At 37.2% G+C, this 13734-nt stretch overlaps 1 protein-coding gene across 3 annotated transcripts in view; it reads right to left on the bottom strand.

Moving 5' to 3' along the window:
* Positions 1 to 1806: 1806 nt before the first annotated feature.
* Positions 1807 to 13734, bottom strand: part of gpp (DOT1 like histone lysine methyltransferase grappa) — an 85556-nt gene continuing 73628 nt past the window's right edge. The window contains exons 5-12 of one of the 3 annotated variants that reach the window (XR_016305099.1): positions 13367 to 13552; positions 12855 to 13286; positions 12319 to 12703; positions 10903 to 11360; positions 9445 to 9651; positions 6573 to 8736; positions 4389 to 4481; positions 3979 to 4112 (exon numbers count right to left, since the gene is read on the bottom strand). Coding sequence is in view for 2 of the 3 variants with exons in the window: in XM_089649265.1 (XP_089505391.1) it covers positions 3448 to 4112; positions 6573 to 8736; positions 9445 to 9651; positions 10903 to 11360; positions 12319 to 12703; positions 12855 to 13286; positions 13367 to 13552 (4497 nt within the window). In the remaining variant the exon portion in view is untranslated. Of the gene's footprint in view, positions 4113 to 4388; positions 4482 to 4533; positions 4982 to 6572; positions 8737 to 9444; positions 9652 to 10902; positions 11361 to 12318; positions 12704 to 12854; positions 13287 to 13366; positions 13553 to 13734 lie in introns of those variants that run through there. The other 2 variants (XM_089649265.1, XM_089649277.1) reach the window with 2 other exon arrangements.

Genomic DNA, 13734 nt, shown 5'->3' with positions numbered 1-13734 from the left:
AAAAAGTTAATCAAGTGAAACTATCACAGATAAACTTAGCTATAATACTGTATTTTTAAAAGTTTATTTGTATTCATAATGTACACCAATTCGTTATAAAGATTAATCAAAATAGTGATTTGGCATTAAGCTTCGCCTTAAACACCTCAAGGACGCTGTGTTAGGTGTTAAGTATTATCAGAGCCTTGGCTCCTTGGAGGTCAGCACCCGGAGTAAACCTCTGGTCCTGTGCGAGCGCTCCAATTGCGCCCGCACTGAATCTACTGCATTAGATAAGAAAACGTACTTAAAGAGAAAAAACCTCATATATTTAACATTGTTCATTTGAGAAAACTTGCAGTCGCCAAAACATGATTCTTTCGCTGGCAAGTCAATTTTTTATATAAATGTGAATGCCGCATAAAAGTCCCACCGCCTGGGGCCAGTGGTAAACGCCCAAAGTTCGTAGAAAACGTAAGGTTGGTTCACACAGGCACTTTTCGAAAAAAATGCATTGGGCCGCTCGCATGTGCGTGACGTACCTCGAAGTCCGGTTGATAGATTCCCCCCTGTCTTAACAAACGGATTGCATTCTCTAGAGCACAGCCGTCAGATGGGAATGCTGTCCTTGTTCTACTGGTATTTCAATGGAAGATACTCCGAGGAACTAGCATCATTCATCCCTTCGGTACCGGTGCATGGTCGGGAAACATGACAAACGCGCACCCAACATTTATACTTGGTTGACATTACTTATCTGACTAGAATGGGTCGTTTCTACGACTCGTTCTTGAGTTCAACAGTTCAGCTGTGGAAAGATTTTAGTGTTCCTCCCTCCTACAAAATGGGTTTCTCCAAAACCCATTTTCACAATCTCATCTTCTCCGAAAAACCTCCACACAGCATCCCCAAAGATGACATAGGCCAAGAGGAATTTATTTTCCTCGGGATTCCTTTTAAAATTAGGAATACCAAAATACAAAGTTGAAATTAACCCCAAAGCCTCTGATATTTTGCAGGAGAACTGACAGAATACAATTATATTTGATTCCAGATAAATTCGCTGTCTCTGGACGCATTTCAAAATAAAATACTGGTCTTCAAAGTCTCTTTCAGATTTTAATATTACAAATCGACATAAAAATTTGTATAAATTTTTTAATTCATATTCCTTTCTTACAAATTTAATTTACTTATTCCATATTATGCTGTCTCAGTAGAGGTAAATTCACAAGAAGGAAATCTACAATTGGTTTTATTTTGGCCATATAATACTTATGTACAAACTGATTAAATGTAAACTGTCAATTTCCCAAATATTAATAAATAATAAAATTTTGTACGCAAACATAGATGAAGTTTTTAAAGTCGCTTACCGATGATTTTATCCTGTAAACTAATTAACTAAATACACTAGTAATTTACACAAAAAAACGTTTTCAATTAGACAAAGTTATTTTATAAGTTATGGTCAATTCACTTTTTCATTTTATATAAAAAAAATTATTTAAAAATTTGCAAACCTTGACAAATATTTTTCAAATTTGTAAATCATATTTGTCACAATAATATAAAATGAGATAGCATAACTTTTATAAGACCGTGTCAGGCTGGGATATATATCTCCAAAAAACATCCTACAGCCGATTTTTGTCTGCAAATATCTCCCAAAATTGCCCAAGGGGTTAATGAACCCTACCAAATACCCTAAAATATTAATAATGCATCCAAATCCATTAAAATATTTCCATTATTTACTTGTAATGGCAGGCAACTCTAGCTGCTAGAGGCGCTAGCATATCGTGGCATAATACATAAAATCCATTAAAATGTATGTACGTAAACCAAGCATCACAACTCACGCCGCTAGGGGGCGCTAGAGTAGCATACTGCCATCAGAATATATGGAAAATGTCATAAATTTGAGGCATTATAACTATGTATTCCACAGTATTTAACCCAACTAACCTAATCGTTATATTAGTCGTTATTTTACTATTACATGAGTATTTCTATTGCATTCTCAATTTATTAGTTTCATTGTATTCTTATTGTACTCGTAATATTAATTGTACTCGTTATATTAATTGAATCATGTCAGCTATATTATTTTTTGTATATTCATATACATATTTTGTTCCTACTTTATGATAATTACATTTACATACATTATTATTATTTCTTCTATTTTAAATCAGATATCCTCCTGTGTGCCCTGTATACTTATCATTTTATGTAAAGGACTTGTTTTGGCATATGAATAGATAAATCACAAAGGGCAGTTTCACTTAACAACTAAGCCACCACTTCATCTCGAAGATTGTCTTTGTATGATGTGCGCGAGTGAAGTGACGTGAAGTCAAATTACGAGTAGTGAAGTATGACGGGTAGTGCCTAAATAAAATAAAGACACAATAAAATATAATTAGTGGATTAATACCAGTTTATTTGTTGTATAAAATATAACTAATACACGGGGATACAATCAAACTAAGCTTCACGACAGATTAAAAACATAATTTAGATGAATCCTATGGGTCATTAAGTCTTCTCATTTGTACTATTTTAGATATCATCCATCTTGTATTATTCACTGAATAAGTCAAAAGTTTTGTTATTTTTCTCCAAATAACAACTAAATTATTTCCCAAATATTTTAAATGTTTTGAATTCAATCACAGATGTCATGTATGAATGATCTAAGTTTTACGCAAAATATTTACAAATGCTATCATTATTATAGTTGGCAGTAGATTTCATAAAGTTTCTTAACTAATCTAGACGCTCACAAAGATCTACACCATAGCTTACATTGTTTACGGAACCAATATTCGCCAATATTCCCTATTCGATGCGTACTTACATTCAAATAACATATACACAAAAGGAACAGTAACAATTAATGCAACCAAAATAATTGTAATACCTAAATAGACGTCACAAATATACATGTATACAATACACAAAATAAACATCCAATTACACAATCAAGTTATTTAAAACAATAAGAAAAAAGATTTTGTAAAATGTCTTCATAAAGTGCATTTTATATTCTTGTTTTCCACGTTGCATGGTCAAACCAATTTTCCTACACTAAATTTTAATTAAATTATTTTATACAATATTACACAATGTAAAGAAGACTCAAAATTAGTCAAAAGACAATAATCAAAATGGAAATAATTGAACTAAGTTAGTAATTATTTGCAGATATTTGGCAAAATTAAAAAAGTCTTAAGAATTACGCGTGTTGGATTGGTGTTAAATGTAAATAATATCATTTAAAAAATATTATCTTAGAAGTCTTTAAATTCGCATCACACGTTACAAACCAGTTCAGTCACAACATTTCTTTCTGTTCACTCTTTGACCAATGAAGAGCACACGCATGGGCGTGGGGTGGCATAGGTGTCACACATAGGGGTGGTGGTGATGCCGGTGTTGATCCCAGTGCAGCGAGCGCTGGTGTCACATGGGCTGCGAGGGGCGCTCCTCCCACTCCTCTCTCCCCGCACTTGGAGCTCCCCCTGGACCCCCTGGACCCCCCGCGCTCCAGTCCCAGTCCTTGCCTTTGGGCCGGAACTTGCCCTTGGGCGGGCGCTCCCCAGGCTCCGTTGGCCAGCCGCTCCACTGCTCCCGGTGGAAGAACTTCTTCTTGAAGTGGTGTGAGGCGTGTCCCGAGGGCTTCTCTTGGCGCTGGTATTTGAGGGGTACTTGGGCTACAGGCAGCGGGGGCAGGTTAGCTGCACTGGGAGGGCTAGGGGGCGGCAGGGAGCAGGGGCTGGGGGTACGCAGGGGTACCGACAGCTCCCCGGGGGGTTCCAGAGGTGGGCTCTCAGAGTTGGGGGATGTCTTTATGTTGGGCGTAACTAGTATCCTGGGTGACTTGGGAGGACTCGAACAGATCTGTGGGATATGGGAAGATCTGTTTTCGATGACGGAGATGCTGGGTGGCGGTGGGTCCCCATGTCCTATGCCCGAGTCGGGAGAAGTATTGCAGCTAGTTCCTTCCTCGGTTGACCGCCTGCGCTTGTCCTCCATGGCAGTAGAAGCAAACGAGACGATCTGATCGAATCTGAAAGCGATACGATTCTGCCACTTACTCTCTTCCACTTCTTCTCCTACTTCAGATTCTGTTAGGAAGAAGGATTCCATCATTCATTTTTTGAAATATTTCATTAGGACAGCATAATAAATATTATGTTTATAATTGAATCAAAAATTAAAAATGTAAAAAAAACCACCACCAATTAAACAAAAATATGCAAATAATAGAGTGCTTCAAAAGCTAATGAAAAATGCGTGCCTGGGTATCACAAATTATTACTTTTATATTGAGTACTGAATGTTTGCAAAATTTCATTTCCTGCAAGTTATAAAAATTTTGTATGCTGGTCTTTGAAACTTACCACTTAGCATGCGATTGCGTAAACCGATTGGAGGTGTAAAAACAGATATGTATTGATTGCGATGCGATCAGTCGGGGCAGGGTCTGCAAGTCCCTGAAGACACACCAGTCAAGTGCCATATCAAATAACACATCATTACACACTCGCTTGGTCCGACAAACTGCCTTACATTATTGTCCTCACTCACTGATCACCCGTCAGTGCGCACTTTACAAATATTCATATAAAAGTAAAAATTTGTTAATATTGAAAGCAAAAAATAATCACACTGGATAACAAAATAATAAGAAAATGTGCTGTGAACGAAAAAAGACAACAATGTTGCACAGTATAGTCAAAACAGCTACTTTTGTATGCAACAGGCAATAATTAGAAGACAGGAAGGAAAAGTAAGAAGTAAGACTAATAACATATCTGTATATTTAAATTGTAATATATTCTTACAGAAAAGAGCAACACAATAAGAGTAACACCCCAAAATTAGACAAAACTTCGGTGTGTTTCAAACAACATTATTCAGAAGGTGAAGATTACATACAGTAGTGAGTAGATTGTGGTAACAGTGTGAGCGTTTTTGGCCTAAGGAGATCCTGCTGAATAAAACATATTTTATTCTCAACATTTGTATACCCACATGCGTAACAATATGTATGTAAGTAATATATGTACAGTACGTACCTATTTAACAGTTTTCCTATCAATCAGTCACCCAAATAAACATCATTACCAATAGGTAATAACATTACATAGTCTTTCTATGATAATCGTGCAAAATAACAGCTAACTCTTTACATATTATCTTAATAGGAATAAGAGAATGAACACATAAATTATTGCTTGGCAATGACTTAAATTAGGAAAAATATATAAAACCACTAAATAAATGTTTTAGACTATGTTGAAACTTTTCAAGTGGGCATCTTAATGATTTAAAAAATATTTTTATACATACCTACAGGCCAAAACATTGTAATCTTGAGTATCTCAATTTACAAACACAATGAAAAAGGCACATACCTAACATTATTATCAGAATCCAGAGCTAGATGCTATGGACAAATATTGAATATAAAATGTGGATCAATTGTCACTAATGTCAGTCAATATTACGATGCAAGGGTATAGGTATACTTGATTAATACTATTTATTCTAAGAATAAGTAACAACCTTCTGAATAAATACATTTTTGGGGGAACCTTTTATATAGTGTTGCGTAAATGGGTAAACAGGGTTGAGGAAATGAATTGAAAAGCATTCATGGTTCCATTCCATCCATTTTCCCAACATTCTATAGTTTTTGATACAGAAATGTTACGTCAAAAATAAATTTTAACAGAAAATAACAAAAAAATGTGTTGGAACCCAAAAATATAATAAAAAAAGTAGAATAAGTTATTAAAATATGTGAGAATATATTTGGATTCTACATCCATCTAGAGTTGCAAGGTCACACTGATCTGCCAATTATCATTACCATTACCAGGTAAACTGAATAGATTAAACCAGCAATATGAATTTACCGACTGTGCCGACGATTTCAATGTGATCTTACAACAAATACATGTCAAAAATTCAACAATAATAATATACATTATAAATATTATGTAACTAATGTAATAAAATAAACTTGAAAATTGAGAAAAAAAGAACTAATGACTTTTTTAGCTAGTACATAATATATTAAAAACAAAAATAAAACTCAAATTAAAACTGTGGCATAATCCAAACCACAATAAACATGCTTAAAATTATAATTCTGACAAACCCGTAAAAAGTAATTCATTTTCGAAAGATAAAAATGTTAAAATATTTTTTTCATTACAACATTGTAAGGAAATATTTTTTCACAATTAATATCATGTCATTTTTATATCGCAAACTATTTATTTTTTGGTAAAAGATTGATTACTCACAACCATTGTCTAGAAAAAGTGCAAAATCAGTCACTACCACCAGTACACCAGTACAGTACATTTGCATTTAAACATACATTTATAATATTCTGGATCATCCATGAATATTCAGCATGCATTTCTGTAGTCAACTACACAACATACAAGCATCAGAATTTACCAAAAATAGCCTTCATCTTATAGAATTTTAACTACAATCAATTTTGTACTTTTGCTTAAAATTACAATCACATAATCAAATCCTAATAAATATGACAAATTATGAAGTACCTTCATCAGGTCTCAATGCACGTTCCGGCTCAGGAAGCTCATCCTCCAGCGGAGTGGAAGTGTTGGAGTGGGGCTCCGGACTGGGCATGGACACAGCCAGCGCAGACAGGGAGCTATCCAGGTGCTGCTTCTTCTGGGGCCGTGAGGGCCCGTGGATGATTGGGGAGGCTCGCTTCAGGCTGGCGCCAGCGTACTGACACGCCACGGGGGACTTGTCACATATCTCAGTCTTGATAACGGACGTGGGCTGCGAGGCCATGAGCGGCGGGGGCGGTGGTGGGTCAGCGGGGTACTGCGGGCGCGCCTCCTCCTTCACCTTCCAGTAGTCCGAAGCCAACACGCGAGCCTGCAGACACGCCGCCAGCCCCTCCAGGGGGGGAGCCGTGCCTGGAGCCGCGGAAGGTTTGGTCTCACTGAAGTATGACTCGTGGTAAGGCTTGATCTCCGCCCTGGGGAGAGGCACGTACTGGTGAGAGGCATAGGCTCCCTTGGGGGGCTGGTACAGCACTGTGGTCCGTGGTGGTACGTAAGGGTCAGTCGCTTGAGGAGTCTGCGTGCGAGGTGAGTTGGTGGGGAATGAGCTCTGAGACAAATGACTGTTAGCTATAACGGGCTGGGTTACGGGAGATTTGGAGCACTGTGTGTTGGAAGAAAATGACTCCAACCCCTCTGCGCTGTTTGGTCTAGATATTGGACTATAAACTTGTCTCAGAGGTTCGAGATTGGTATCGACACGAACATTAACTCTTTCTGGACGAGGAGGAATGTTAGAATTCATCATGTTACTAGGGGTCACCAACATTGAGCTCATATTCACGGCGGCGTTGATTATACTTTGATTAGATATTTCCAAAGTTCGCTCTATTTCACCATTCACAAGATCCCCGATTGTTCTACTGCCCGATGAACTGGGATGATGTTGAGTAAGTTTTTCCTGAGACAAGTGTCTTCTGAGAGCCAACTTAGCCGGTGACACTTGCGTATAGTCGGGTTGCAGCACATTCCTGGCTGCCGGGGATGCTTCCCTGGGATGACACACCACTTCCCCATTTGTCCTGTACACTTCCAACCTCTCTCCTTGCCTCGGTGTTTCACTGCGATAAGAGTCGGCAGGCTGCATCAAGATTCCATGTCGAGAATAAGCCTCCGCGTTCCGCATAGCTTCCGTGGGCAGGAATCTCTCCGTGAGGGAGTGTTTATAATCCCGGTTAGATATGACAGGTTTGACATCAACAGGTGGAACTTGCATCTGAGGACTATGCGCATACTGAACAGGGAAGTGCGCCTGGCTGTAGGAAGGCTGTGTGGTTGTGTAGGGGTAGGTTCTAGAAGTGGTGGTTTGTGGCTGCTGCTGCTGTTGTGGGAAGGTGAGGTTGGGATAGGCGGTGGAAGCTGGGCTGGAGTTGGGTGCGCTTTGATGAGCAGCCTTTCTTTGCTCTTGGTCTTCATTGAGAACTGAGGTAATGATGCTTTTAAGTCTATCCTCAAAGTTAATCACTTTAGGTGATTCCTGAACCTTCCCAACAACATTGAGAGTTTTCTGACATTTAACAGGAGATAATGGTTGTTGTTTTATATGAGCCGTTGGAGTGATACTTCTTATTTGATTTTTCGACGAAGACTGAGCTCCATTTTTAATAATTTTACTAAATTCAGCCATCTTTTCAGGCTCTCTAATGTGACCATTCATTAGATAATGGTTATTATGTTTTGCATTCATAGCGCCTAATTTACCAGCTTCTATCTGTCTGCCAGTTTCTAATATTTTCTGAGCTAAAATTTCTGGGTTTTGTTCCTCAATCTTCCCAATATCTGGTACATCAGGCCATTCTTGCGAACGTGATCGGGTTTCCCGAGTTTTTCTTCCCATCTTATTATTAACAGCATTAGGTTTTACGGTAGCCACCGGCACAGGGGGCGCCATCTTTCTATCCTCATTTGTATTTTCTATTTGATTATTTTCCATTTCAAGTTTACTTATGTGGGAATGAAGACGTTTCCTGTGAGCCAATGTTGCCGATACTTCCTTCAATATGCATTCCCGCATAATTGCTGAAGTTATTTCAGAGTTTGGTTGAATATGACCTAGTTTAATATACTTATCAGTTATTTCTCTAGTTCGTTGTTTTACCAAAACTGCTTGCTCGGCCTCAATGTTCTGGACCTAAAAACAACAAACAAAAAGTTATAAACATACCTAAATCAACGAATGGAAAATTTTAGTAACACAAGAATAAAAATAATAAGGGCAGAAAAAAGATTGTCATATAAATAATAATACGCCTAATAATTATATTGCCTGGAAATAGTGATATTCATAGATATTTATTAAATTATAAGATTTGAATAGTGGGAATTACATTACCTTGTTAATATCAGATTGGGTGGTTCAAATCAGAATATCAGAACACTTTAAAAACAAAATATCTGTTTTCGAATGTTGTAATGTATTATTTACAAGCCAATTGAATTTCAAAGTCAAACTGACATCAAAATAATGATTTACTAAGGTGTATTTGATTAAAAAATATGCAATGTGTGTTTATGTAATTGAATATGCAAAACAAACAATTTATTCATAATGAACGACGGGTTTATGTTCATTTTGGATCAAAAACCTTTACTCATGATGTAATTTTTTATCTATGGATGCCGAGAACAGTGAGCTAAGAAATGGATATTAGGAGAGGAGTCACTTAAGCTAAGCAATTTGGTAACAGGTAAATAAGACATTACTTATCTTTTCAATTAACTGAGCATACTGGTTGGGAACAACGGCCTGTATCGTTCTCACAGCAGAATTAAGTGTAGAGTTTAGTGATATTATAACCAAAACATTTAGGCTTTGCTTTAAGGGCATATAGTTACTCACCTGTGATTCCAACCTGCTTACTTTCCCTTGCAACTCCTTATGGCGGCTAACAATTTCTTTAGATTTGGTGAGTAGGTCCACTGTGTTGGTAGCATTGATGCCGATCTCACTCATCCTCGCTTTCAGCAATACCACCGTGTCTTGGATTAATACTTTAATCTGTTTCTCTAATTGAGCTGCACGGGACAAAAACTGTTTCTTATTTTCCTGAAAACACACAAAAAGTGTAAATAATTTTTATAACAATTAACATATTCTGCTGACTTATGCATTAATACTTGGTGCTATACAATGACTGTCTTTATATGACTTTTCAATATAATTGCCAATTCTAATATGTCATATTTATAAATCATATTCATTATACATGGTGTCCAGAAACTCTTGAACGTCAGAGTGAAAAATTGTGCAAAAATTGACTTGATGAGTTTTGTTCATATATCAGGATAAAATCAATTTCTTGTTTGTTTGCGATTGTTTTCTGTTTACCAGATAATACATCTTATTATTCCTATATTCCCAACAAGCTTACTTATCTAAAAATAAATAATTAAAAATTTACCATTTGGGAGAGAACTGTCAAAAAATAAATTTATACGAATATATAAACTGATTTTATTATTATTACACGAAAAACAATAATCAAAGGGTGTTTACAAAGAAATACATGACCTTTATATTCACTCCTTTGAAATTCAAATATTTTCATTTTTGAGACGCTGTTGAATGAAAATGAATTTTGATACACAAATAAAATGTTTTATAGACAGTCAGAGAGGCTACATTCACGAAAAAAAAGTAGCAACTACAGTGTAACCATAAAGGTTAAAATCACATTGAAAAAAATTCCAACACGGAAGATATTAGACACTCAGATATGAGCAAGCGCAGCGCATGGTCGTAAAAAACGCCACTCAAGCGGGAGTGAAAATCAATGACTGGTTAAAATGCGTTCAAGCGTAGACCTGGCTTTAAATTTTTTCTAACTCTTTAGATGACGAAAAAAAAAGTGAAATACCCAGATCGAAAAAAAATTATGTATTTTAGGTTCTCTATGTGATGTAGATTCATCAGTTTTCAGCTTGTACTATGAGTTTCCGGACACCATATTTTGTACATAAATTGTTTTAGAAGGCATGCATTAATTTTGGCTACCATTCAATTACAAATCAAGTAAATTTCAAATTACATTCATTGAAATTCTGACAGCCATTGTGAGAAACTGTATATTGGAGATTTGTGACATTGCCCAGTTGAAAAGATGGTCAAAGGATATTGTGTGGCAATAAGGCTGCCTTCAAAAGAACAACTTTATCTTCCATTTCAATTAATCATGAAACTACAATATCATTTTTAATGATGATAGACAAAGACATTTTCTAAAATTGGGACTAACAACAATTATTAACAGTTGACTGTATTGCTTTCCCAGTGAAGCATATAAAGCAAAATGCATACCATTTCCTTGTCAATCTGGGCCTGTATTTCTTTCTTGTATTCTGGTCTTCGCATGCTCTCCATGGCGCTCATGTACTGCGTTTTAAACATGTCCAGCAACAGTTGCAGTGCGTAGGGGGTGTCCCGCGGCCGATCTGGGATATCGAGCTCAACATGGGCTGTGGTTCGCTCGGCTAAAGAACTTAATGATGATAGACGTTGGTCCACACAACCCGGGGGCGGTGGGAGACTGCGTTCGTCCTGCTGCGTGCTGGTGAGCGTGTGACTATGAAGGAGCTCCAGGCCGGAGATATTAAGTGCGCGGCGAGGCTTACGCACACGTCCGCGCTGGCCAGGTCGGACCGCTGTGCCAGGTGGAGGGGTCGCTGCAGCTACGGCCGCACGCTCCACCACCTTCACAGGTTTGCGCCGCAATTTCTTGGTGGCGGCTCTGCGCCCTACGCCTCGCCCATTCACTGCTGAATAAATAATTTTATTATTAGTTATTTTGATGTTTTTTATCTCTTTCAAATTATATTCTTTATTTTACGTTAATAAATTATAATTAATAAATAGCTTTTTTGTTATGTGCAACTGCACCAGAGTCCCAACTTCTCAAAATATTAAAGCGGCTATTAACTTTGTCTTTGGTGGTTTAGAATGGTAATAAAATACTGTATAATAATTTGGAGAAATTTTATAAAAAGATTTCAATATATTTAATAATATTAATTTATAAAAAATATGTATAATATCAATATATTCAATAAATTCGATAATTCAAAACACATTTCTCAAAATCATTCTGTTCTTCCTCCTTCATATAATCCTCTCCTACAGCCCCAAACTTAACCCGCTTCACAAGGCTTCCCAACCGGGTGGTGACATAGCTCCCCCGCCTTTACACTGTACAGACAGGGGCGCTCTTGTGAGAGCTCTAAATGGAATTCACACAGCTTTGCTGAATTAACCTTAAAAATTTTATAATTATATTTTCATGATGTAATTCACGTTTTACATAATCAAGAACATTTTATTTGCTAGGATGTAACAAAATTATTTCACCAACTATAACTGTCAACATTTTTTGACATCTTGAAAAATGACTTGGGAGTGTTTTTGTTGTTTGTTCGTAAACTGAACCGCGGAACCTACTTTTTGAAACATTTTTGAAGTTTTTTTTATCAATATTGATAAAATACAAATTAGAAAGCGCAAAACACCGCCACCAAGTACTAAATAAATTCAATTCGCCGCCATTGAAAGAAATGTCAAAGTCAACATACTACACTAGCGGCTAGAGTTGTTGATATTGCCACTATTCACTGGAGTTGGACGTATTGTTAATATTCATCTAAAGAAGGTCTATTTTGAAACAATTTTAGGAGAGATGTGAAAATTTAGGGGAGAATGAGTTAAGAGAAGAGATATAATTACTTGTTCCATTAGTTTCCGACGATGCCCAAGGCGCTCCCCAAGAGCGGGTGGAAGCGACGAGGGGGACATCTTCTTCACTATTATCCGAAGTGGACTCCTTGGACTCTTCTTTAGACTCCTTGGATTCCTTGGAACTTTGCCTCGATATCCGAGGCTTGGGTCTCTCCACGGCAGTGATGGCTCTAGTTTTACTTCCATCAGAACTATTATCTGTTGAAATTGGTGTCCTAACAACTCTCTTCCTACGTTCCCGGACAGCCGTGTTGGTGGGCCGAGCGGCAGCAGCTACCTTTCCATTTAGCAGTTCTCTTCTTGCACGATTCCTTACTGGCGGGGTATTTTCACTGTCTTCGCTAATTCCAGAACTTCCATTAACCACAACACCCTGAAAGATTCATATAAAGTTAGTTAAAGAGTAAGAATATATAACTAATACTGTCAAATAAAAGGATGAGGTAGACCTGAATGGTTCACTCTTCTCCAAATAAAATTATTTCAATAATCACAATAATAGCAATAAACGAAAATGAACAGACCCTGATTTTGACGACCTTGACTTTGGGATTTTTCAGTCTTTGGAAATATCTCTCCAGTTTAGTGCGGTCTATAATATGCAAGTAGTAGGAGACTGGTTTTCCCGTCCATGAAACCGATCCTCGCAAAGGAGACATCTCGCTAACATGCATTATTGTTCCAATGTCACTAAGGTTCCTATCTGTTATTCTAAAATTAAGTGGGCAGAAACTCTTCGATGACACAATTCTAGCACCATCTTTTAAGTCTGCAAATCTCTCCTTTAGTTGATGGTCAACGTTTGGACCAAAAGCAAAATTATTCACAAATACTATTGTAGCGGAATTTATTTTTTCTCTATGTTCATCTAAAAGGAAATCTCCCCTTATCAATGTGTACTCTCCGTATTTCTTCCCGTACCATTTCATCCACATTTTAAAATGGTTGTCCATTAACTGAAAAAATAAATTTAATTAGAAAATACAATATCAAAATAAATATTAATAAAATAAACTCAATGAAAGTAAATACTTACTTCGGCATATTTACTAGGTACCTCCGCCCTCTCCACCCCGAGGCATATGCGGCACGGAGTGGCGGCGGCCATTTGCAACACCACCTGACCAACTCCGGAGCCCAGATCCACAAATACATCTTCCGATGTTATTTCTATTTGATCTATCATTTGGCATATGAGTTCGTAGGATGTTTCACCGTACACCTGGAAAGAGAAAATTATCCTTATTATAACCATTCAAAAATATTATAGAAATCAAAATAAAACACTGTTTTTAGAAACCGATTTCCAAAAGCACTTCTAAAATATTATTTGATTGAGAAAGGAATAGACCAAGGCTGCCCAACCCCAGGCCCGCGGGCCATAATGTGGCCCGCGAACGAATT

Source organism: Hesperophylax consimilis, chromosome 3, assembly GCF_061612785.1.
Source record: "Hesperophylax consimilis isolate HC1 chromosome 3, BYU_Hcon_1.0, whole genome shotgun sequence".
In the NCBI taxonomy this organism is placed as follows: domain Eukaryota; kingdom Metazoa; phylum Arthropoda; class Insecta; order Trichoptera; family Limnephilidae; genus Hesperophylax; species Hesperophylax consimilis.
The sequence above is the reverse complement of the archived record's forward strand: the minus strand, read 5'-3'. Positions and strand labels throughout refer to the sequence as shown.